Below are 23,193 nucleotides of genomic sequence, written 5' to 3'. Positions count from 1 at the left end.
GAAAATTGCTAAGATGACACCAAATTAGAAAAATAGGAAAAAGTAAAGGCTATAGACAATGCTGGGTGTGGGTTTGGAGGTAGCGATGGGAGGAGCGTGTGGGTTCAAAGCTCTTCCACAATTGGGAGCAGAATTATGCCCCTAGGCAATGCTGTTGGCAAAAGAAAGTTCAAGAGGTGTGGAAAAAAGGAAGGAGTAGGCTGAAAAAAAAACTTTCTTGAGATTCACAGTCTGGTAACCAGGATGCTGAGTTGGATGTGGCAAAGTGCCCCGGGGGAGACCAGAAGCGCTGAGAGACAGTAACCTGAGATGAGAGGTACCTGAGCTTCGGCATCAAACCACTCCTGTGATCCACTGAAGACTACGCTTTCTCTATTTGGTGACTGATTCCACAGTAATGGACAATAGGAGTAGTCCTCACAGTCTGGTCAGGTTGGCTAGGTCTAGCTGTTTGGGAGGGATACAAGTAATGCAGACTGAATTTAGAGTTCCAAGTGGAGTGTCTCAGTTGAACTTCTTTAATAGAAGTGCTGTTGGAATAGAAAGACACTTGCTGTCTTTGTTAATGTATTATTATCCTGGTCTATGGATTACAAATTCTCATCTTCTATTTGCAAAGAACAAGATTTATAGCATCTGATAAAAGCAAACCATTTCCTGAAAATATGTTTTAAGTGTTAGGGTGAAGAATCCTTAAGGAAAAAAAAAAACAAAAAAAAAAGTTGCTTTCGTAAGGTGTATTTTCTTCCATTTCAGAAAATTAGTTTAATAAACAGCTCTTTAAATATATGGATCTGTTAAGAATGTTACATGATTCCATGGAGAAAATGTTACACTTAAAAGCAAGCATTTTCAATTAGTTTTTAGGCTTTTTGCCTGCAGATTTTTTGGCAAACCCTTATCTATCATTACCCTCACTTTTATATTACTGCCTTAAGTCACCTAAATCCTGTGACTACTGCATCCCGCACAGCTGTGCACTTTTATGGCATTTGCTAATGTACTGTAAATGACATAAAATATGACAAGCTTAGTTTTCTGCCAGCTCTTGCTTTTATATCATTTTTTATACCATTTTGACTTCCCATTTATTTATTTGAAGGCAGATGTGATTTTATGTCCTCACCATGGCTGTAAAGTGCTACTTTGAAATGCAAATGAAGCTTTGATTGAGAGATTTTCATGAAAAGGGTGTTGTGTATGAGGTGATGGTGTGAAAGCAAGTCCAAAGGGAGACGTTTTGTGGTCCCATTTGGGGCGTGGTGATGGATTGCTGGAGAATCACACGGACTGGCAGAGGACGCTGTAGGACACAGTATTGAGTTCTTAACTCAAGTTCCAAGCATGATGAACAGACTTTGCAGACAATCATCTCGCCCGGTGTTCTCACTGCAAACCACACCGCTTATAAAAGTGAAATTCCCATTCCAGACACACTGCAGTTTTCTCCCCTTTTTCACCACTTAAAAGACATTGCCTACAGCTTTCTGGAAATAATGTTTTTGTCCATTTAAGGGCAGATTTCAAAGAAAGGCTTTGGGAATCCAAATGAAATTACAGGATAGAGTGTCTGCTTAATGCCTTATATGCACTTAAAGGTAGAGTGTATACTTGAAAGGTAATGGCTTTCTGCAGTCAAGTATTATGGTGGCTCCCACACTGAAATGGATCTCTTTACTCCTGTCTTGACAGAGTCCTCTTAGTGAAGGTGTGGCATAATGTAGTTCCTACTCAGGTCTCTTATCTCGTGTCAGTGTTATCCTGCACACCTTGATAAAGCTTCCTTTCCTTCCTTGTCTTGTAACAACATTCCACTCTGCCTGACAGGTACTGTAGCTAGCGGGAGCTGGCCTCTCATCTCTCTCTCTCTCACTCTCTCTCTCTCTCTACACACACACACACACACACACACACACACACACACACAAACAAGGCTTCCTCCACTTTTCCAAAAAGCTTTTTTCACTAATGTAGCAGATAGAGCCAGCAGCGATGTACATGCATTTAGTTTAATCCAAAGTGTATAACACTCATGCTGATCACCCGTGATAATGGGTGGTGCAGCTGACACCTCACAACCTGTTAACCAGATAGGGGTTAAGTTAAATACTCTCTAATGGAACAATGGAGGCTGCCAATAAAGTCCTATTATTGGTGGAAGGTGGCAACCGTGATCCTTAGAAAATCAAACCTGTGATGGATTTCCAGCAGTGGAGTTAGAATCTGAAACAGTATGGCAAATAAGGAGAAAATGTGGATGTTGTGGTGCAGCACCTGACCCCTCCTTTTGAAACATCTCCCCATTAAGAAGACACAACAGATCGATATCCTTTACATGTATTGTTACCTCACTGAGCTGTGTAATGTGGTGAGGTGGCATTTGAACATGTGAAGCCTATTATGTGGCAACTGCATGGGAGCTTTGAGCTAAAGGATTTGTTAAGAGTCACGAGTGAATAAGTGTGCTAGCACCACTGTGACTGGTGTCTCTGTAATGGTGTCAAAGCCATCTCTGTTCACTGCTGGCATCTAAAAGCAGACATCCTCCACATTTACACTATTTTAACACCACATTTACAAGATACACGAAGTTACGAGATCAGACAACCGAAGATGATAATAGACATTTACATGCCACTCATAAAAGCAATGTAACTTTCAATCTTAGTGCAAACAAAACATTGTGATTACAGCTCACTTGACAATAGGCAATGCAGGGATCATTATTGCAACATTTATGAGCATTTATGGTAAAGGCGAATCCCTGCGTCGCCTGTAATGGCCACGGCTGAGCCACTGACGTTGTGATTTAACCTGGCACTTTGGCAGTAGCGAGCCGCTCCTCCAAATCAAGGCTAAGTGGCGGATTCATCAGTGCCCTGTCGAGATGAAACACTCGCCCGCCGGTGACACGGAGATGAGGCCCTGATTGGGACAAATACGTCTCCCTCTGGTGTCAGCTCTCATTCACCGGTCTGAGCGCAGGCTGAAAGAAAGACAAATGTTTTGATTAGGGGTCTCTTTCAATGTCACAGCAGCCAGCGAAGAAGAATGAGATGAGGCTGTCTCCAAGGGAAGCAAATAGTTGAAGACGATGAGAGGAAAATGGATGTCTCCACTGTCTGGAGGGTGCCGAATGTGGATTCTAAGTCAGAGAAAGCCTCATGAAATCGTCTCTTTTAATGAGACTGCATTCTTTTTTTTCAGAAGACCGTTTTAGTTTTGTCTTGGTGATTTTTAAAATTCCGGATGTAATAAACAAAATCTTTCAGACAACAGTGACCCTTTGAGATGCCAGTGAAGCAGGTGATAGCTTTGTCTGCATTGCAATTAGATGAGTGTTTTCAAGCCAAGGTGACAACAAGCACTGTCACTTACCGTTCCATCATTGTCAGTATTTTGTTTTTTATCACCAAATTTGATTGTGGGTGAAGCCACATCTGTCTATCTTTCTATCTTCACAAAGACACTGGTTGTTGTTTGTACTTAAAAGATGTGAATCAGGTATAGCAAACTTGCTGAGCCCATGTTTCTCCCTTCTCTCTACATCTCACACACTCATGCTGAACCTTTGTTCATCCTGCCAACTACGATGCAGACTTAACACACCGCCTTATGTAGCCCAATATTTCCTCATAAAAAGCAAAATGTTGACGCCTGTGTTCCACAGCTTATGGGAAATAGAGTGAGAAAAAATATACAGCAGAGGTTTGCAAGAGATACCTTGACAGATACAGCATGCGTTTCAGTGGGATGCTGAAACGAGTAAACAAGTCAAAGTGCCCTCACTGTTGTTCTGTAAGAGCCTTATCTTGGACAAAATATTTCTGTGAGTGTGGCTTATTTATGGAGCCTCTTATCCCCGTCACCTCAAACCTTGCAGTTCACCTTTTCTGTAAACAGTTTTTTAGTGTAGAACAGATATGAACAACAACAACAACAACAACAAAAGAATGCAACATATGTTTGGTTGCAACAATGGAGATACAATTAAAATTTCCCAGGCATGTTATAATAAGGCTGGGTTTTTTCATACCAATTTCATACCAATGTGGTCTAAATAAAAAAAAACAAGGATTCAAAAAAATTAAAACAAAATAAGAATGTAGTCATATTAAAACCTCAAAACGAATTGGACACCTTTCCTTACCTTTCCTCCCAGACACACTGGTACATTCCTTTTGGCTTTATTTTCTGAGGGCTTTGATCTATCTCTTGATTTAATCTCACTCAAAGAGACGAAAATGCTCCAAGTCTTGAAAGTCAAGGTACACTTTTATCTTGTCAGCCGTACAAAATATGAGTTATGGCTGGACAAAAGGCAGTTTAATGCAGCTTTCTGTGACTGTGACATATCATGTAATAGAAAAATGGGTCTGTGCCTCAAAATATGTGATGTGCCCTATTGGACTAAGACCCTCTCCACACCACATCTATCAAATCAGCCACCTGAGTCTGTTTCAAATAGTCATCATTCCTTAATGAACATGATCAATCCCAATGTAGGCCCTCTTTGAACACCCTTCAAGGTCCCTCCCCTGCACAAACGTGTTCCCTTTGTGAATCATCAAGTGTCTTGATTTCCATACACTTACTAAACACTGAAGTCTTTGCGTGTCATCAACGAGACAATAGCAAGGCTGCATTTGAGCTCTTTAAAACAAACATTTGAACAAATACTCCAGCGGGACAGAAGCTAGCAAAGATGCAGGCAGCACTGAAGTGGGGAAAGTGGACAAAGAAAGGCTATAATGATGCAGCACAGAAACAGAAGGGACCCTTCCTGTTCAATCAGGCCCCATCTGAACTCACAAACTCCTTCTCTTCTCCATCTCCCTCACTCATTTGCATCTCTTTTATGTCCCTGCTTCCTATTATGCAAAAGTGTACTCTAAAAAAGTAGTCCAGTTTGCAAAGTGAGTCGCTCCATTTCCCCACAGTTTTTTAATCAATACCAGCCAGGGGAGGAGGGTTATGTGGTGCTCAGTTGCATTTATGCTAACTAGAATATTTGAACTGTTCTCTTTGAACTGTAGTTACCTTGGAAACCGGCCTACAGGAGTTGCTGTTTTATAACAGTAATTACAATCAATGGTCAGACAAGGTCTTGTGTTTACAGAACCTATATATACAGGGTCTCATATACTGTACATCCAATGACTACACGTCTTTGTGCGCATTGTTGTATTTCAGAATACTTGGAATGCCCAGAGACTGACAACCTTGAAGACCTTAACATTTCATTAAAGCACAATCTCTTTTTTATCATAGAGGAGGTTAAAAGAGATTTGTTTGTTTTCTGTTGTGGATTACGGAAGAAGAATCCATTCCGTGACTCATGATGCTCTGATGACCTTTGCACCCTATTGTGCGCCAACAAATGGCAAATTTCTGCCAGAAAAGATGCAGCCTAGAGAGGTTTAATAAACCCTTTGTGGCCCCCGATACTTTAGTTTTCTGATGTCCATGAAATCTCACTTCTTCTGGCCGTGTAGCTGATGATAAAGCGAGTGCCTGCAAGGCCTTCCCGCTGTTGCCATTTGTAATTTTTAGAAGTCATCATTGGAGGCGATCCGTCTTGATTGTGCCTTGGCAACTGTCATGCTCCACTAATGCACAGTGTGAGAGAGGGCATAAATGCAGTGTCTTCCGGCAACACTGATGTTTATCTTCCCTGCTTCATGAATTTGCATTCACACAGACAAAATTTACTCATAATGGCAGGCATCACGGCGTAGATAGGCTTGGTGTATTCTCAGTCTGTATACAGTGTTTGTTTTACAAGTGGACAGGCAGGAAAAAAGGATTTGAACATTCTGATGAGGGAGACAGATTGATAGTAATACATGCCTCCTCTAATGGGCTTGATAGAGCTTTATGAAATATTCATTATTTGTTACTATTGTTGTAACATTGGCAGCTGCGTCTGAAGGATTACATTTTTATATTAATGAAGTAGCCCATGTAACAAAAGCCTAACTGCTCTGAGAAATACTGCATCATTCAATGTCACATTTTGTGTTAAAATGTTGGGTAAAAAAAAAAATAAAAAAAACATGGTGGAAAATGTTGAATTCCAGCATCTGACAAGAAAAAAGAAGAAGAAAAAAAATCCTATTATTCCAGTGAATACCATGTACCAAACCTATGATAAATACTATGGCAAATATTTGAGGCCTTGTCATTCCTGCTGTTCCTTTTCTCTCTAAAGGTAGACGTTTGTTCACAGTGTCATGTAATTTTGGCTTTTCAGACACGAAGAATGCAATATCTCTCGGAATGGCTTGAGTTTTATAAAAAAAGTGCTTGGACTTATGCCATCTACTGTTCGTTAACTGTAGGTCTAGACCTGCTTTCATTGTAGCAGCATGTTGTATCATTTATGCAGTGTCTGATTTTATGTTATTTTTATTTTTCAGTAAAAGGAGCGAAGGTATTCATTTTCAGTTACTTTTGTCTGCAAAATCAGTGCCTTCATGCCCAAAACTTGAGTTTCAAGAGTGAGTTTAGTGTGCTGTGACATCGTCTGTCCAGTGTTGTGTGTGTGTTTCTGCGCACTTGCTCTATGTGTCGTGCATCAGCTCGATTTATTGTGTCTTATATATATGACATTAGAAAAATGCCACATCATGGTTTTGATAAGTTCAAAGTGTCAAACATAAAGAACATTGCCATCTAATTGGCTTTTCAAACACTTACAAGCAGTAGATCAATCACAGCTAATCAGAATTATCGGGTGACTTCTGAATTTGTATTAGATTATGAAAAAAAAAGAAAAAGAAAAAAAGAGTTGATTGAAGCGTGACTTTCAGTGGTTATGTCTGGTAATTAGTTGGCTCTTTTCCTGCCAAGTTTCTGTCACACATTTGCAGTAATATTGCTTTAACACCTCTGAAATTGGGCTTGCTTTCTCTTTCTTTTTCACATTTGTCAAAATGCTTTTTCAGACATTTTACAGAATGCATTTATCACCAATCTGAAACTAATTTTCACAAATACGGAAAAGAGTCTTATAACCACAGGCAAGATGGAAGTCATTCTTTTGTGGTTCTTTAGTGACACTGTCAAATTAATGATCGGGCTGAAAATAATTATAGTGCAAAACGCATGGCCATTAGACCTATGCTGAGAATGACACAATATATAGGGTAGTGGTGGGCTTGTGACTAATGAGTGCCTGGTAAAGGAGGACATGGAAGTGCATTGTAATAAGTTGTGTTTATATTGAACAGCAGATCAGATTAAAGACCACTGAAGTCCTTTTGCAAGTATTTGATAATTCACTGAGTTCTGGAAAGGATAGAAAATAAAAAGTGTGCTTTTATAGATATAAAATGTATTTTTACAAATGGCTGAGTTGGGTACCCTGCAGGGAGAGAAGATGATATTTTTCATTTAACTTAGGCCCAAGTCATCATTGCAATACAATCTATAAAAATAACTTGATTTAGTCCCTCACCTCACACCTTTAACAAGCAGCCTATCACCTATAGCAACACTACCAGTGCATTAGAAGAAGATAAAAATACCCCCTCCTCACTCACACCTGTTCCTCTCTCCAGTACTGCCACTTAGACACTACTGAAAACCACAAGCAGCAGTGTCATAAAAAAGAAACTGTGGTCACTGGCTACCAAATAACAACACATATGACCAACCCGTGCAATCCTCCATATTCTGGAGCTCTCCCATGCTTCTAAATTGCTGGTATAAATGCCCAGGCCAGAGGGGTAATAGTTTTTGATAATGATCCTGGGCTAAGCTTTGGTGCTGTGTGGCCACATGCCGCACAGACAGCATGCTGATTATTTCTCTGAAGTGGGCTGGATGTGTGTCCGTAATGGTAATTTCCAAGCCTGATTGGCAAAGAGCGATGAAATTGGGGGCAGTTAGCACTGAGGGGGAAATAGTGCCGGAGTGTGTGGAAATGCAGCAGCCGTCCAATGGTAAACAAATTATCTGAAGTGAAATGACAACATTAGGCAATGCAAAGTGCCGGTCCACATTATGAATATGGCTCTGATGTGCACAGTTTTTAACTATTGGATTTTTTACTACATTTGAAACAACTGGGCAGTCTTTGTCAAAGATCTCTGGCCTCACCTTTCTAAATGCAGAATATTCAAACACATCATGAATCATGATTTGAGGCACATAAACATATGCTCTAATAGACAAACAATATGTGAATCTAAGGATGTTTTTCATGTGTTTTCCTTTGAATCTTTTGTTTCTCTGAAGTAACCGGTTCAGTTTATGAAGTCTGCAGAGCCAGAAATGCCTGTTAGGAGTGCATGCAGCGTAACCCCTAATGTTGACAAATGTAGTGATTCTTTTGAAGATGTTGAAAATGTTTGAAACATGCCTTCTAATTCTTCAAAATATACTTTGCAATTGCACCATGGCCAACATTCAGGCTTTTATTTGAAGTATGAAATTGTATTGTCAAAATTTCTGTTTTTAAGAAAAGGTAATCGTTAGATAAGATGTGAATAAGCTCTTAGGAAATTTTGGACAAAAGCACAATGCTCTATTTAGCAGATCCAAGAGTTGAGGTAAAAAAAAATCACATAAAATCTCCGCTGCTGCTACTAATCTTTTCTGACATTATATGAAAACAAACTAAGTAGTTAACTTTTTTTTACCGCTCTATTCATAGTGCAGGTTTGGCTGTTGCTGAGTGAGAAAAACCCACGGGGCTGTCTGTTGTCTCTAGCGACAGACAAAAGGTGCCTGTTTCTGCTCTGTGTGCCCACACATTTACAGAACCTAACCCCTGAAGTCAAGGCCCATTTGACTCGCAGCAAATTGGCATGTCTAGACTGTTTTCCATTTTATTTTATTTATAAATTTATTTATTTAACCGAGTTCCTCGTAAAACCCCATTAGGATGCTTTATAAAGCATTATTAATGTGGATCTCCGGCTCTGTGGGCACCTGAACACAATCACCCTCCTCCCCTCCTATTACTGCCAGTGATGAAGACTAAAGCGAGGTGCTTGATTCTTAATTGCGCTTTTTCAGTTATGAAAATATTTTTCCATGAATAAGTGAGGGGACAGGCTGTCTTCGCTCTGTTGCGTGCCATGCCTGGCAGAGAATAAAGACAAGGTAGATTATGTGGCGCGTTTTTTTTTTTTGTTTTTTTTTTGCCAACGCTGTGATGCCCAGTGAAGGATAAATCTGGCAGATGTGACAGAGATTTATTTGTTGCAGAGGGGATGGATGGATGAATGAATCTAGCCACCTTGATGTAAGCCCCAGCCTTTTCTCACACATCACCCCATTTTTCTCCTGCTATGTCCCTATGAAGACACATTTGTTGCAAAACCCAGCCAGGCTTTAAATTGAATGAAGGAGGTCACTTTTTAACCGCTTAAGTGACAAGTACAAGCTGGTATTAGTTAAGTATTTGATCCCCTCCATCACCAGTGTGTTGTAATAGTCCTTTGAGGACATAGAACAGTCGAAAGTTTTAGTATTTTTTTCTTTTTTTTAGAGAGTATTTGCTTAATACAATACAGAGCTACGACCAATTGTCAAGCTCCAATTCAAGTTGAGCTTATCTGAAGTCACTTTCAAGGTCCCGTGGGTGTGGGTTTTGAGTGTTCGACCATGTTTTTTTTCTCTGACAGCCACTCTTGTTCGAGACCAGCCTTGGAGTTTGCACAAACAAAATCTAATTTGCTGGTGGTGGTTGTTGTTGATTAGTCTCCATAATTATTGTGTCATCCATTTAGTTTTATTGCTACATAACAGCCAGGATACTTCAGCTTTGAGTTAATGCTCATTTTAAAGGGTTATTGTAGCAATTTATTATCTCAGTGTAATAATGTCAAAGATTTATTTCAAGTTGCCAATGTGGGTCAAGATCCAAACGAAATGCTAGATCACCATAATACAACTTATTTATGTCATGTTTTCAACCCTCCGTATGAGATAAATGCTTATGTGTTTCAGCACAGGGTTTTTCTTAAAGGGCATCTTCACCAATTTTCAAACGACTTTCTATCAATATAAAAATGAAGGTCTTATTTTTTTCTGTGTTACCTGTCCTAGGATATATCTGTTTATCATTGAATCCAGACGTCAAAGTACAGATTGTGCGTCCTTAATTTTTGTGGGTTTGCCATTGAAAACTGAGACATCCCCATGATGAGTAAACAGATTTCACTGCACAAAATCAGCAGCACACTTTTTTAGAAGTTAAATGCTATTTACAATAGTTTCAATATAAAGCATGACCCAGAATTATCATGAAGGAATTTTTTCAACTAAAATCTGTCTCTGTGCAGTCATTCCACTAATTGTATAAAAGAGGCCGGTGATACGTGACAACATTAAGTTTTTTTCTTGAGTAGTCCAAAAAGGGAAGACAGTAGTGACTATTAAACATATAGAAAGTATGTAGGCATGTGTTCTACCAGCAGAAGAATCAATTATAGCACGGCCTGAATTGCTGGACATTCTTAGCCATGATCCCCGCTGTTTATAGTGTTTTTGTGTACGAGACAATTGATGTATTGAGCACCTCTCTATATGTTAGCATGTTTCATTTTATGCGGTAGCGGAGAACAGCCGAGATAAGCTCCTCAAGTGGGAACACAGTCAGGGCTGAACAAAGCTGTCTAGGTTTGAAGGGCAATACATATGGCGAGATAACGTCTCAACCAGCCAGCATGAACCACAATATACATCCACATTTACAAAGGATCTAGTTAGCCAGGTGTTGACTCAGAAGAAGATGAAATGCCCATTATATGCTTTGAGATACAGCACACTTTTTTTTTTTTCTTTCCAGATGTAGGTTTAGTGATAGATGTATTTTACAATGAGGCGGTGTCCATGAATGTGTGCTTCAGTGTGTGAGTGTGTGTGTGTGTGTGTGTGCATGTATGCGATACATAGACGTGTGCTACAGGGAACAGAGTGCATAAATTATGATGGAAACTTACAAGCAATCTATTTCGTGGAATTTAAGTTCAAGGCGAAAGAAAAAAAAAAAAAACGACTTTGGACTCTAATGGCATCTTCGTAATAAATTGAAATCAGTTTCTTCCCTGACGACAATCTTTCCTTTGTTTGTGGTTTGAAATCGTGAAGGATTTTCTTTGAACTGAAAGCTAAGCACACAAGGAGGCAGGACGATACCAAGATGTAAGATTTAAATGCGCTTTCACGTTCCATGAAGTCTTTGCTGTGTTTATTATTCTAATTCACTACATGGTACTCTTGTATCAGCTTTTTTATTTGCATCTGATTAAGATGAGAAAATGCGTGCGAGAGCCCATTTCAGCTTAATGGCAAAACAAGCACTGGTTTTGTACAAAATGTGTGCCTGCTTGTGTGTAATAGACGTATCAAGGAGAAAATAGGAAGTTAAGCAGATTGAGAAAAAGTTTGACTCTCTGATCCAAACAATTGAACTTAGAATGTTGGAAATAAGAAATTACCGTCTCTGTGAAGTGTGTGAGAGCAAGAAACACGTTTACACTTTTGCTGCAATTTGTGTGCTCAAAGCAGACTGGACGTGTCTGTATGAATGCATGTCAGCGTGTGTAGGCTTTAGTTTATGGGCAACCTGCCAGTATTTCTAACTACACATCAGTACCACTCTGCACCTTCAATTCTGATTCCTACCCCCCAACACACACACACACACACACACACACACACACCTCTACAGCTACCATGCCCCTCTGCATTAACACACCCTTTGCCTCTAATGGAGTTCACTGCACACTACTTTCCGCCTGAACACGCAGTAGAGGAGTGCAGCTAATAGCAGTTGCACAGTTGGAATACATGGGTGTGAGCTTGAGTTAATGTATGCTGCTAGAGCAGTGTTGGCAGACAAGATTGTGTTATCTGCTGTGGTGTGTATGGGCCCAGCCCATCTGTACGGTGACATCCTTCATAAATGAACCAAGCTGAGCTGTGATGGCTGTCTCTTAGCCTGTGCCTCAGTCCTGGTGCTGCACTGACACCTCTGATGCGTGTACAGTATCTTGTCTCTGTATCATGAATAGTAAAAGGATGTGCCACATTTGTATATCACCCTTTAGGGTTCTTTCAACATGAGTTTGACAAGAGGTTTGAGTGAAATTGGTGGAAATAGGCGTATTGTGCACTTTCCTCCCTTTTCCCTTCATTCAGCGTTTCAGAGCACTGAAAGCAGGTGTTCGTAAAACCTCTCTTATTCTTCCCTTTGATCTCGAGTTTTCTGTGCCCTCTTGTCTTAATTATGTTAAAATACCATAATGATTTAAATAGGTCACACCTCTTGTCTTCTTTCTCGTTTTGTTCTTAAGGGTTGGAAGCCATGTTTTCGCAGCAGCCACAGGACCTGGTGGTAGTTGCAGGCCAGCCTGTGACGTTACCGTGCACTATCCCCGGATACCACGGTGTTGTCCTGTGGATCAAAGACGGCCTAGCGCTAGGAGTGGGCAGAGACCTTTCTGGTAAGGAGCAGCATCTATTCCCCTGAGCATCTCTGTTTCCTCTATTAATTACACTCTGTAGTGTAACTGTCACATTCAAATAGTTGCTTTTTGTCATCTAAAGCCCCCACATGTCAACAAGCTACCCTCTGCCTAATACATCACTCCACAGACAGATAAAAGAGGTTCCATAATAGTGTGTTAAAAAGAAGAATTACATTTCAAGCATAACAATCATATCACTCAATATGACCAAACAGAATCAAAAATTCATTTCCATCTCTGTGTTATATGCAGACTTACATCTCTTCTGTTTTCAGTTTGGCAGAGGAGCACAAAAATCTAAATTAAATGCACAATCAGCGGCTGTACTGGTCTTTCTCTGGTGCTTCAGGCTGCTAAATGGCTGTTTGAAGAGTAGCTAGTGTCCTCTAATCACACTGCACCTCCTGCATAATTGTCCTAATTGTTTAATTTGGAATAAAAGTGACTACTGCACTGTCATTTAGACTGTTGTTCTACCAATCGAGATTTTATGTGTATTCATGTTCTTGATGAATTTCAAAGAAACACATTCCAACTCTAAATAAACATTTACAACCTTTAGAAGCACTTAGCTGTTAAAAAGGGAAATCCATAAAAACGTAGTATGCCTGCATCATTTATTGAAATGATCGTTAACTTTTCCCAAACCAGAGATCCATTTGGATGTGTACACCATAAATCGCTCTGCACACAGCAGGATGCATCATCCTATAAGACTACAGTTTTTATTTTAGAGCGCTCTAATTTGCTCCACACACCTCCTCTCTGTGACCACTGAGAAATCTGGACTTAATTGCAATTCAAGGCATAATGACACAATTTCCAACTGTGGCCATTTTCAAAACACAAACGTCTCTTATGATCACAAATGATTAAATATGTATTGCACTAGAGACTGGGGGTCTTCTACCCTCTGACCTTTAGCAAACGCTTATAGAGGCCTTCCCTGTTGCTGATGTGGTCTGTAATTAAACCTCAGTGGCTGACAGAGCCCCAGTGAAGCCGTCCTATTCTCTCTTCAGGTCCTTATCAGGCCCAGGGGAGGCTGAGAGGTAGCTGTAAACAATAGTCCTGCAGTCTTCAAGTCTCCTTTGGAGGAAAAAAAGGCAGACTGGGAGAGTACTTATGATTGCTAGTGATAGAATAAAAGAGAGGGGGAAAGGGTGAGAGAGAGCACGATTTTATTTTAGGTCAGATTGGAGCAGAGATGTTTATCCTCTTCTTTTTTATTGATTTAACAAGACAAGATAATCAAGATGAAATCTCATTTCAGCAATGGGAAAAGTCAGAGGAAGGAATAGAATAAGAAAAAAAAGACAATGTTGGGTCACCACACTCAAGGGAAACATAGTAGATCACCCTTTACCAGCATATCTGTGAGTAGTTCAGCAGTCATGGACCGGATGAAGTAATCCAGGCCTTCTCCACAATCATTCTGTTCTTTTTACATGGAAGAATAATCAGGGCCAAGATGCTGGCTTAAAAATGCAGAGTTTTGAATGAAGAGGAATAGCCGCCTGCCTGGAGAGAATATGTTGCTAAAATCAACAGTGTGATACGGACAGGGGCTGAGTGCCTCCTATTGAGACAGATGACACTTTTTCAAAATAAAGCGCTCCACAGCTGTCCTTTTTTATCACTCCTGCCTACCTAAACAAGTAATACATGCAGCAGTAAAAGAGTGATGGTACATCACTGCAAGATGTACACAATAAAAGGAAAGTGGCAGCTGTATACATGAAAAGTGCGACGAATCAAATGTTGCATGGAGCATTTCAATAATATAGGTCTGCTCGGCTATTCATAGAAAGAAGCTGCGTTGGCAGCGTGCTCCGCCTGGGACCTGTTTCCATTCACAGGAGCAGTGATTAAACTGAGAGAACTCTTTCACCATTCAGTGCAAGAAATCACAGCACAAAAGCCAATGATTCCTATCTGTCCCTGAATTTCCTCTCCATTCCCTTTTGTGTCACGCTTTTCCACTCTAATTAAAGAAAAGTAAAGTAGCCCCACAGCAGCTCGACATACCAATCAATGTCATGAATATGCATGACATAGAATGTATCTGCTTCACATGATGACGGGGACAATAGACAAAGCAGTTATAAGTGAATTCTTTCAGTGTGCACACAGAGCAGGATGGAGAGGGACATGCACATATACTTTTATGCCATACACTTATAGATATAGGAGAATGAGCTCTTGAGGAGCAAGAATGACAGCAGAGCTTTAGAAGCCAGCGTGTGTCACTCCTGCCTCTCATGAGAGCAAATTGAACACCAGTCACCTGTTCATGGCTGCCGCAAACCTGTTTCTATCCCCTGGTGGATACACTGTGTGAAACGTGTTCTAGGTGAATGCTATAAATCATTAAGCCACGCCTCAAGTGTCTGTGTAGTCAAACACACACACACATGCGCACGCACGCGCATGCACGCACACACATTCACGTACACCATTGATTCAGCCTCAAGACAAATCCATTCCCCCCTGATGGATTCATTACTCCTTAATGGGCCTATTTTACATTGTTTGCTTTGGGTAACACATTGTGTCTTTGAAATTCGCTGAGATCTAAGATCAATGGCCCTTTACAGGTACACATCACATGTGCCGAGGTGATCAGTCTTCATGTGCACCAGTATAATTTCAATCATATTGACAGAATGCATGATCAAGGTGCTTATAAGGTGACAAAACACATTACAGTTTATATTCTTTGAAAATGAGATTATAACATTCTTATCATTTACTATCCACCACAAATGCAAATGACTTTTCCTCTTGGATCCAACTAATGCACGGAGATGAAACTGGAACAGAGCCACGTCCTCACACAGCAAAATTATTCTTAGTTTGCCAGAGGCACAGATGAGGTAACTGGCAAGATCATCTGTTTGTGTAACACAAATTTACAAGGCTTATACCTTGCTACAATTAAGACAAGCAAAACAACGTGCATGCAGAGTACATCCTGCTTTTGGGGCAGGTACAGCTAAGCACCAGCTAAGTAGGCTGGAGTCAACTCAAGGTCACATCAGTCAGATTTGTGCAATGATCATTACCCTTGTGATCTGCAAAGACATTATTGCTTTGAATCTCATCAATGAACATAAAACCGAAGCAAAATGGTTCTGCGGGTGACCTTGTGCACATTATAGTGCGTCCTCTATTTTAGGCATTATTCTGAGCATGAAAAAGCAGAAAGCTCCTTTTAAGTCGATGGTTATTAATGCTATTAATGGACACTATTTAATGTGATCAGATCTCTGTTAACCTTATTGCATTTACAATCTATTTTACCACAGACCCACTATTCTTTCATGTCAGACACACACTAGAAAAAAAAAAAAAGGAGAAATTTTATCACCTCTGTGACAAGTTTCCCCACAAAACATTGTCTTGGGAATCTTCCATCTTTGTTCATTTTAGTTAGCTTGCAACTTATTTGGCAGTCCGTTGTTTATCTTTTGCCCAGCTTTAATTTTTATGTTTAGCCATTTTTTTTGTCCTGCGTCCTCCTACTGTATGGACCCTTAAGATTAAAGGCTACACGTAGGAGGATGAAATGCAGAAAGTGGCTTAATCGGCTGTAACTCACCCCACCAGCATATAATGAGGCCCACTTCATGCTCTATTAAAGGCTACTGGATTCAATGAAGCAACATTCAGTAATTGGACTTTGAGCATACCATGGGTTTTTGCACCAATTCAAGGACTTAAAAGCTGTTATGAGGCTGCCCAGTCTGTTCTGTTCCATTTGGGTGCTAAAACATATAATAGGACTGTAAATCCTTTACAGTGAAAGACTTAAGTTTTTTGGGGATCTCTGAAGTGACTATGAGTCATTGGCTGGCTGTTACTCACCAATGTTTGTCGGCAATAACCCAACAGTTGGATGGGCACTGAACGACTTTTTTTGAAAAGGAAATGGCAAGTGTGAGTCTAAAGCGTGACGCTTTCTTTTACAAAGCTCAAAGCTGGAGTGAGGCTTTGTTAAAAGTCTGGCCTTGTTCTCTTGTAAAATTCTCCAATCCAGTCCTCCAGTTTCATCATCGATCAATTACATAAGGACCACTGGAGGAAAAAAGCAATTCTCAGCTGAAAATCCTTCACATTTTTTATTTATCTTTTTTTTTTTTTGGAACATTTTTTTTTATGAACAGACATTCTGTTTCCAGTTCACATACTGTATCCACAATAATTACAAACATAGAGCAAGCGAAAAAAGAAAAGGGATCTTCAGAGATGAGCAATTCCAAAAGCCTCGGAAATATCCCATAAAGTTTTAAAGTTAAACACATTCTTCTTCTTGCTTATTTGCCCCCATGGAGGGATAGACTCCACAACACACGTGCAATGCATATTTCGATTATAGTTTAGGGGATATCTTTAAAACCATCTCGCTTGACTTGTGTAAAATACCCAGGTCTCCTGGATATTGCTCTGCTGTCTTGCATTATTAAACTATAAATCATTTCACAGAGCGATGTTGAAACAAGTCAAACTCGAGCTGCTCCATTTTACGATTGCTGTAAAACACCATTCTCTAGAATACAGCAACCTCCAAAGCAGCTCATTAACATTGCCAGGAGTGTTATAAAAGCAGGTATGAAAATGTATTGTGAGTAAATTAACAAACGAACAATCAGGCTGCGTTCACCAATTAAGTAAATCTCTATTAAAGTTATCTGCTTTTGCAACTCAGTTAAAAGTAACATGCTTATGTGCTTTATTGTTGTTCCTGGTAGTAAAAAAAAAAACTTTAAAATGCAAATTTTCCTTCTTGGCTTTGGAAAATGAGCAGTATTTGATTTTGAAGGTGATTTAAAATTAACAAATGTGTTTGTGCTGCAGGCTATCCTCGTTACACAGTGATTGGCGACCACGGATCAGGAGAGCATCATTTGCGAATCCAGCGTGTCGAGCTGATGGATGATGCTGTGTTTGAGTGCCAGGCCGTCCAGGCTGCCATGAGGTCCCGTCCGGCCCGGCTCACTGTGCTAGGTAAGTCAGAACCAAGCACACAGACACACTCCAAACAATAACCTTACCAGTGCCAACCCAACTGATGGAAGGCACAGGCATCACTGGCTTCTCACTCTGTCATTGTTTCTTTTTTTTTTTTTAGCCTCTCAGGCTGGTTTTGAAGAGAGGATTTAATATGCACAATGGCAAAAATTACAAGAACTGTGTAATATATTACCTGCTTTATAAGAAGATAATTAGTTCATATTCTCCACATTTCACTATGCTGAACTGAAACTGACACTATTGAACCTAAACCTCTTAACTCTTGGCCCTAACAAGTTGATGCTTTGCAACCATACCAGTATACAGTTTGTCTGTGTTCAGTTTCTAGCTACAAAGCAAGTCTAAGCTACACACATGAACGCAGGTATTCACATGCAGTCTAATCCAAAACATGATGAAATATCCACGCTGAGTCCTGAGAACAAAAGATGTACTCCTATTTAAACCATGTGAAAGGAATTAAATCAGTGATAATGTTTCCCATTTGGTAGACAGCGTCAATATGATTGAACTTTTAGAGACCCCTACATTTCCACTCTAATTTCCTTCCTCTGCATGCAGCCTCCATTTTCATTATTACCATAAGCTTGAGAGGTTACAGGCTCTTAATTAAACTTTATTGGGTTATCATTCAGTGTTGCCATTTCTGTCTTATTGCCTAGCACTCGTCCCACCTCTGGCATGTGTGTCTTTCTCGAGCCTTCATGCTCTCTGCTGCCTCACGGCCTCCCTCACTGGACCGTTGCTGAAGAGATAGCTGGAGACCATGACAGAGCAAAAGAGGACAAGAGAAGGAATGAGTAAAAGGAAAAGGGGAGAGAGAGAGAGAGAGTGGGGTGTCTGCCACGCAGTCCTCAACACCAGCGACCGATCCGCCTTATTGATCCAGCCTAATGAAAAGTGAAACTAACGATTTGTAAGGGAGAAGGCAGAAAGAGAAAAAGAGAGAGGGGAAGACAAATTGCAGCATAACGTTTCTCTGGCTGCCAAGCCCCTGCAAATGGATATAAGTGAATAATTATGGATACTTCTACGGGGAGCTAAAAATGTCTGTTGTGACTGCACTTTCCTATCTTCTACCGCTGTCCTCCTTACTCTACATGTTGGAATCATTTAAAGTTTAGCTGCTGCAGCTTTTCTTAGAAACTTTGACGTGTGATCAGAGTGGCGAGGACAGGAGTGGGGGAAAGAGGACTAGCAAAGATCCCTACATGCTACAAGGTCATTGTTGATGAATTTGATCAATTCAGCTGTTAAGCTACATTCACATAATGCGTTTCAGCTTTCGACACTTTATGCTACTTACTTTATCCTTCTCAGTGGCCTTGGCATAACTTCATGGGTATAAAAGTTCCATTTCATGTGAAAGCATAACAATGCAGGAGCTCCCATAAACAGTGGGTGCAAATATATATATATATATATATATATATATATATATATATATATATAGGCATTCAGTTTTTTCTTTAATCCCCACTCTACACTGTGATTTTCTTTTCATTTGGCAAAACCTACACTGACAACTCCAAGTAATTAAAACAACGGAACACTATTTGTAAGTGCTTGGCTTTGGACTGCAAACAAGATACAGCAGTGCGAAGTGAAAAAGTTGGCCCAACTGTATTTATATAACTAATCAGCACTGAGAAAGGGAAAGCCTTTATTACCTATTTGGCGTATTGTGGGTGAGAGAGTTTATCATTCCTCCCCATAAGCCCAAATAGAAGGTGTTTGTTTAATCCCCTGCCAAGCTAGCTGACTTCTGAATGCACTGCCAGGGAGAACTCCAGGCTGACGTACACACAAGGTAATGGAGGAAATATATGCAAGGCCTGTGTCACTGCAAACTCCAAGCTGTCAATTACTTGCCAGTGGTGACAGAGTGTGTCTATCGACTTGGAAGACAGCTGCGGCCACACACACCTATGTGCTCACGCAGACACGAATGCATAGGCCTATACACGGTGTGCTTCAACACACACCCACACCCACCAGTGCACACACACACACACACGGTCTGCCTTCTCGTGAACTGACAGCAGAATAAATCTAAAACTCTCTCCTCAATCTTTCATAACTCAATATCAGCCCAAATTCCTCCGTGTGCCAAATCAGAGGAACCTCTCTTCTCTTGACTTTGATGAGCTTGAAAATAACACAACCGAAATGTTTACTCACCTCATGGCCGAAGAAGAACAATTGTTTGTTTTCTTTTTTCTTTTTCTTTTTTTGGTTCTTAATGATTTTATGTTTGTCCTTGAAAGACACCGAATATACAACAGCGGTGACCTCAACTAACCTGCCCTTTTACAAGAAAATACAGCAAAAGCTTTTGTTTCACTGCCAATACCTAAAGACAAAAGGAAGTAGGTAAAGAAAAAAAAACAAACATCACATCAACCACATCAACATTTACAAACAGCAATGAAGCTCCTACATCAAAAAGCACAGAGAAATAAATAGACGTTGAACTTAACCCATCCGAGCGTTTGCATGGCTTGCAGGCTTACCCTCAGATGCCAAATGAGAATCAAGGTCTTGTGAATTAGTCATGAAGGAAGAGAATGGAGGGTTTCAGGTCCAAAAAAGACCCCTGAGGCTAATTATATCCCTTGCAGCAAGTTGGCACCTCTCCAGACCTTTGCTCTAATCTTTCTACCTTAGGTTGGGGACCACTAGAATGAAGTGAAGAAGGATTGCTGTTGTTTGATTAAGGTCTTTGGCTGAAAAAAGAAACTCATCTAAGGTATTCTGTTTTTTTGTAAATCTGCAGTGCCAATAATTTCTTTGATTATCCAGTTCTCTTCATTTAAAACACTGTCTCAAAAGGATAAACAAATAATTTGCAAACTACTGCAGAGAGCCTTGTACATCTCTGTTCACTGAAGTTTTAAAATTGCCCATTAGTTATTTACCAAAGATAAGCTTAAAAGACAACAGTGTTTGCCCGGTATGACCAATATCATTAATTTATTCTGTATTCTTCTCGAGTCATTAATTAGAGTTGAACTGCTACTCTAAGAAAAAAAAAAAAAGGTTCTTAAATGGTTCTTGAGAAGGCTCTCTGGTTCTTCAAAGTAGCATCACTAGTTGAAGGACCTCTTTATTCGCAGATGATTCTTCACATATGTGGTACTTATGTTTAAATATTTGGTTTGGTGGCAGGTAGCAGCCATAAACTGAGCTACAACTAAAATACTAATACATTATACACTAAACTACTATCTTGTACTGCATCTTGTATTGTGTTTATCTGTTTGAACAACAGTCCAGAACCCAAAATATTAAATGCATTATAACGGAAGGGACCCAGAAATGCTACACATTCTTAAATCTGACTTTTTTTTTTCTTAAATAAAATATAAAATAGAAGAAAGTGTTGCCTTAAAGAATTCATTGTTGCTGAAGTTCATTGGGGCGCCATTGGAAGAACTATCGAAAAATGGTTGCTTGAGACACCTATGGGGGTTCTTTACAGAACTTCTCACACAAAGTGTCTTTGTAAAGCTAAAAATGCTTCTCTTATGGTATCACTGCACTTGTTTCAGTTCGCACATTTATTTGTATTTTACTTTTTGTTTATTTGTCCTTAACTGTTGTTATGATAATGTCTTTTACTGTTCTGTTTCTGTATGCACAATGCAAGGTCATTGTGGTAGTATTGCAGACTGTATAGATTAGGCCAAAGCTGGGAAATGCTTTAAACTGAGAAAATACACCACTGTCAGGTGCAGTAAAAACATTCATAGGGTAATTGTTCTGCAAACATTCAACATATTATCATTTATTATATTTGCAGGTACAGTCACATAGATTATGCAAAACATATTATAGATGCCATAATCCAAACATGACCAATGTACTTATGTATTGTCCCAATTATGGGGCAATTCTGAGGACTGTGCACATGTGTAGATATTTAATTATACAGTTTAAATGGATTTTGTATTTAAAAAAAATAAATAAATAAAAAATACCAGTAGCAATTGTTATGCGTGTGGAGTTGTGTAGGAATGTAATTGTAGATTTTGCCCTTTTTCTTCTTCATATGTTCGTGCTGTTGTGTGATAACAATCTCTCCAGCACAGCAGTCTGTTAACTTTACATTTGATTTGAACCCACATATGGTTCATTCAATTATTAAAATGAGATATATGTGCAGTTGTAGAAGGGATGAAACTCAAAGACCTTCCACAAGATCTTTGAAAATGAAAAGCATTCATAAACACAATATGTTGCTGGTCGTCTGTCAAACATAATTGATAGCATGCCATTTGAATGAACCATTGTGTGCGAGATATTTGTTTTCCCTTTTCTGCATTGTTAATGTTTTGGACCCACGCTTCAGCAACAATATTCATGTACACAAAAGCCCAAGGGTATCTTTTGTTATTGTTGTTTCCAACTGCCAAAGCTGAATCAGCCATTTCTGTGGATAAGTCTGAATTCATTATTTCTCAAGGATCACACTGCCATCTTTTTAGTAATGGAAATGAACTTTGAGGGCAGGGTACAAAAAAAAAAAAAAAAAGTTACTGAAGAATTAGAAGTTTTCATGCAGAAAAGAGACTATTCTGCACAGAAACTACTGTCCGGGGTGCCTTTTTAAACTGTACGATAACTATGGAGGGCTATTAGTGAGTTTGTTAAAGGAGTGATGTTAGATTTGTTCATGATATGCCGCAAAGAATCGAGAATATTGTTCCCAAGTACTCATGTGTTTTCTTTATTTCATCTTGTAAGGTATTACAAATCAACCTTATCCATATCCGTCTTACTGAGTGGTGCTGTTGAAAATGCATGTGAGAGCCAGATTTTAAGAAACTCTTATTAAATTTCGCAGCCTCCCGTGTAAGTAACCAATTTGTCTCTTACAAAAGTTAATTTAAGTCTAGCCAAGCATCTCAGTGGTATAAGGAAGAGATAAGGTGTCCTAAACGGCAGTCATTCTGGGGGAAAATCTGACTGTAACATTCATATTACACTGCCTTTTCTGCCATTTTGTCTGCAACACGAGATGGGATGATAACTACATCTATGATATCAGAGAGGATGAGAACAGGTGCGTGATTATGGCAGACAGACTTTATGTAGGATGATTTTTTTTTTTTTTTTCTTCCTTGCGCATTTTAACAGAAGGAGGAGAAATGACATGAATTCATCTGTGCTCTGTAAAAAAAAAACAGTACCAACTGTGTACAGGTGCTGGGCTGATTTGAATTCACACTTCATAGTAAATCACTTTGCTTTTCACCTCACTGTAATTGTTGTCGGCAAACTACAGATTGGCGTTAAGAAAAGTTTAAAAACCACAAGGGCTAATATTTTGGCAGAAACTTCACATAAGAAGTTTTTTTTATATTTATTTTCAACTGTGATTTGGAACCTGAATCCCGCATTTGCTGCCTCCCACCCTCAAACTCACACACGCGTACACACATAGTTATAGAGCACAACTCAGCCGGGTGGTGAGCAGCAATGTCAGCACCCTCCCAATCTGTGGAGAGCAGCTTCTGGGGCTGCACATGGCTGCGCTGTGACGGAGCAAGCGCTTCACGTCTCTGACAGCTCTGGCATCTCCCCCACTCCTCGTCTCATCTTCATCCTTCCTTCCCTCCATTTTATTTGGCACCGTTCTCAGAGATCATGACACCAACGCTACCAAAAGCTT

The 23,193-nt window shown here is 39.7% G+C and overlaps 1 protein-coding gene across 1 annotated transcript in view; it reads left to right on the top strand.

The window, feature by feature from the left end:
* The window catches only part of kirrel3b (kirre like nephrin family adhesion molecule 3b), a 154,710-nt gene that overhangs the window by 83,541 nt on the left and 47,976 nt on the right, over positions 1-23,193 (top strand). The window contains exons 2-3 of the mRNA XM_008277597.1: positions 12,312-12,461; positions 17,343-17,492. Of these exons, the coding sequence (XP_008275819.1) occupies positions 12,312-12,461; positions 17,343-17,492 (300 nt within the window). The remainder of the gene's footprint in view (positions 1-12,311; positions 12,462-17,342; positions 17,493-23,193) is intronic.

Source organism: Stegastes partitus, unplaced genomic scaffold (genome assembly GCF_000690725.1).
Source record: "Stegastes partitus isolate 25-593 unplaced genomic scaffold, Stegastes_partitus-1.0.2 Scaffold102, whole genome shotgun sequence".
NCBI lineage: Eukaryota > Metazoa > Chordata > Actinopteri > Pomacentridae > Stegastes > Stegastes partitus.
The sequence above is the reverse complement of the archived record's forward strand: the minus strand, read 5'-3'. Positions and strand labels throughout refer to the sequence as shown.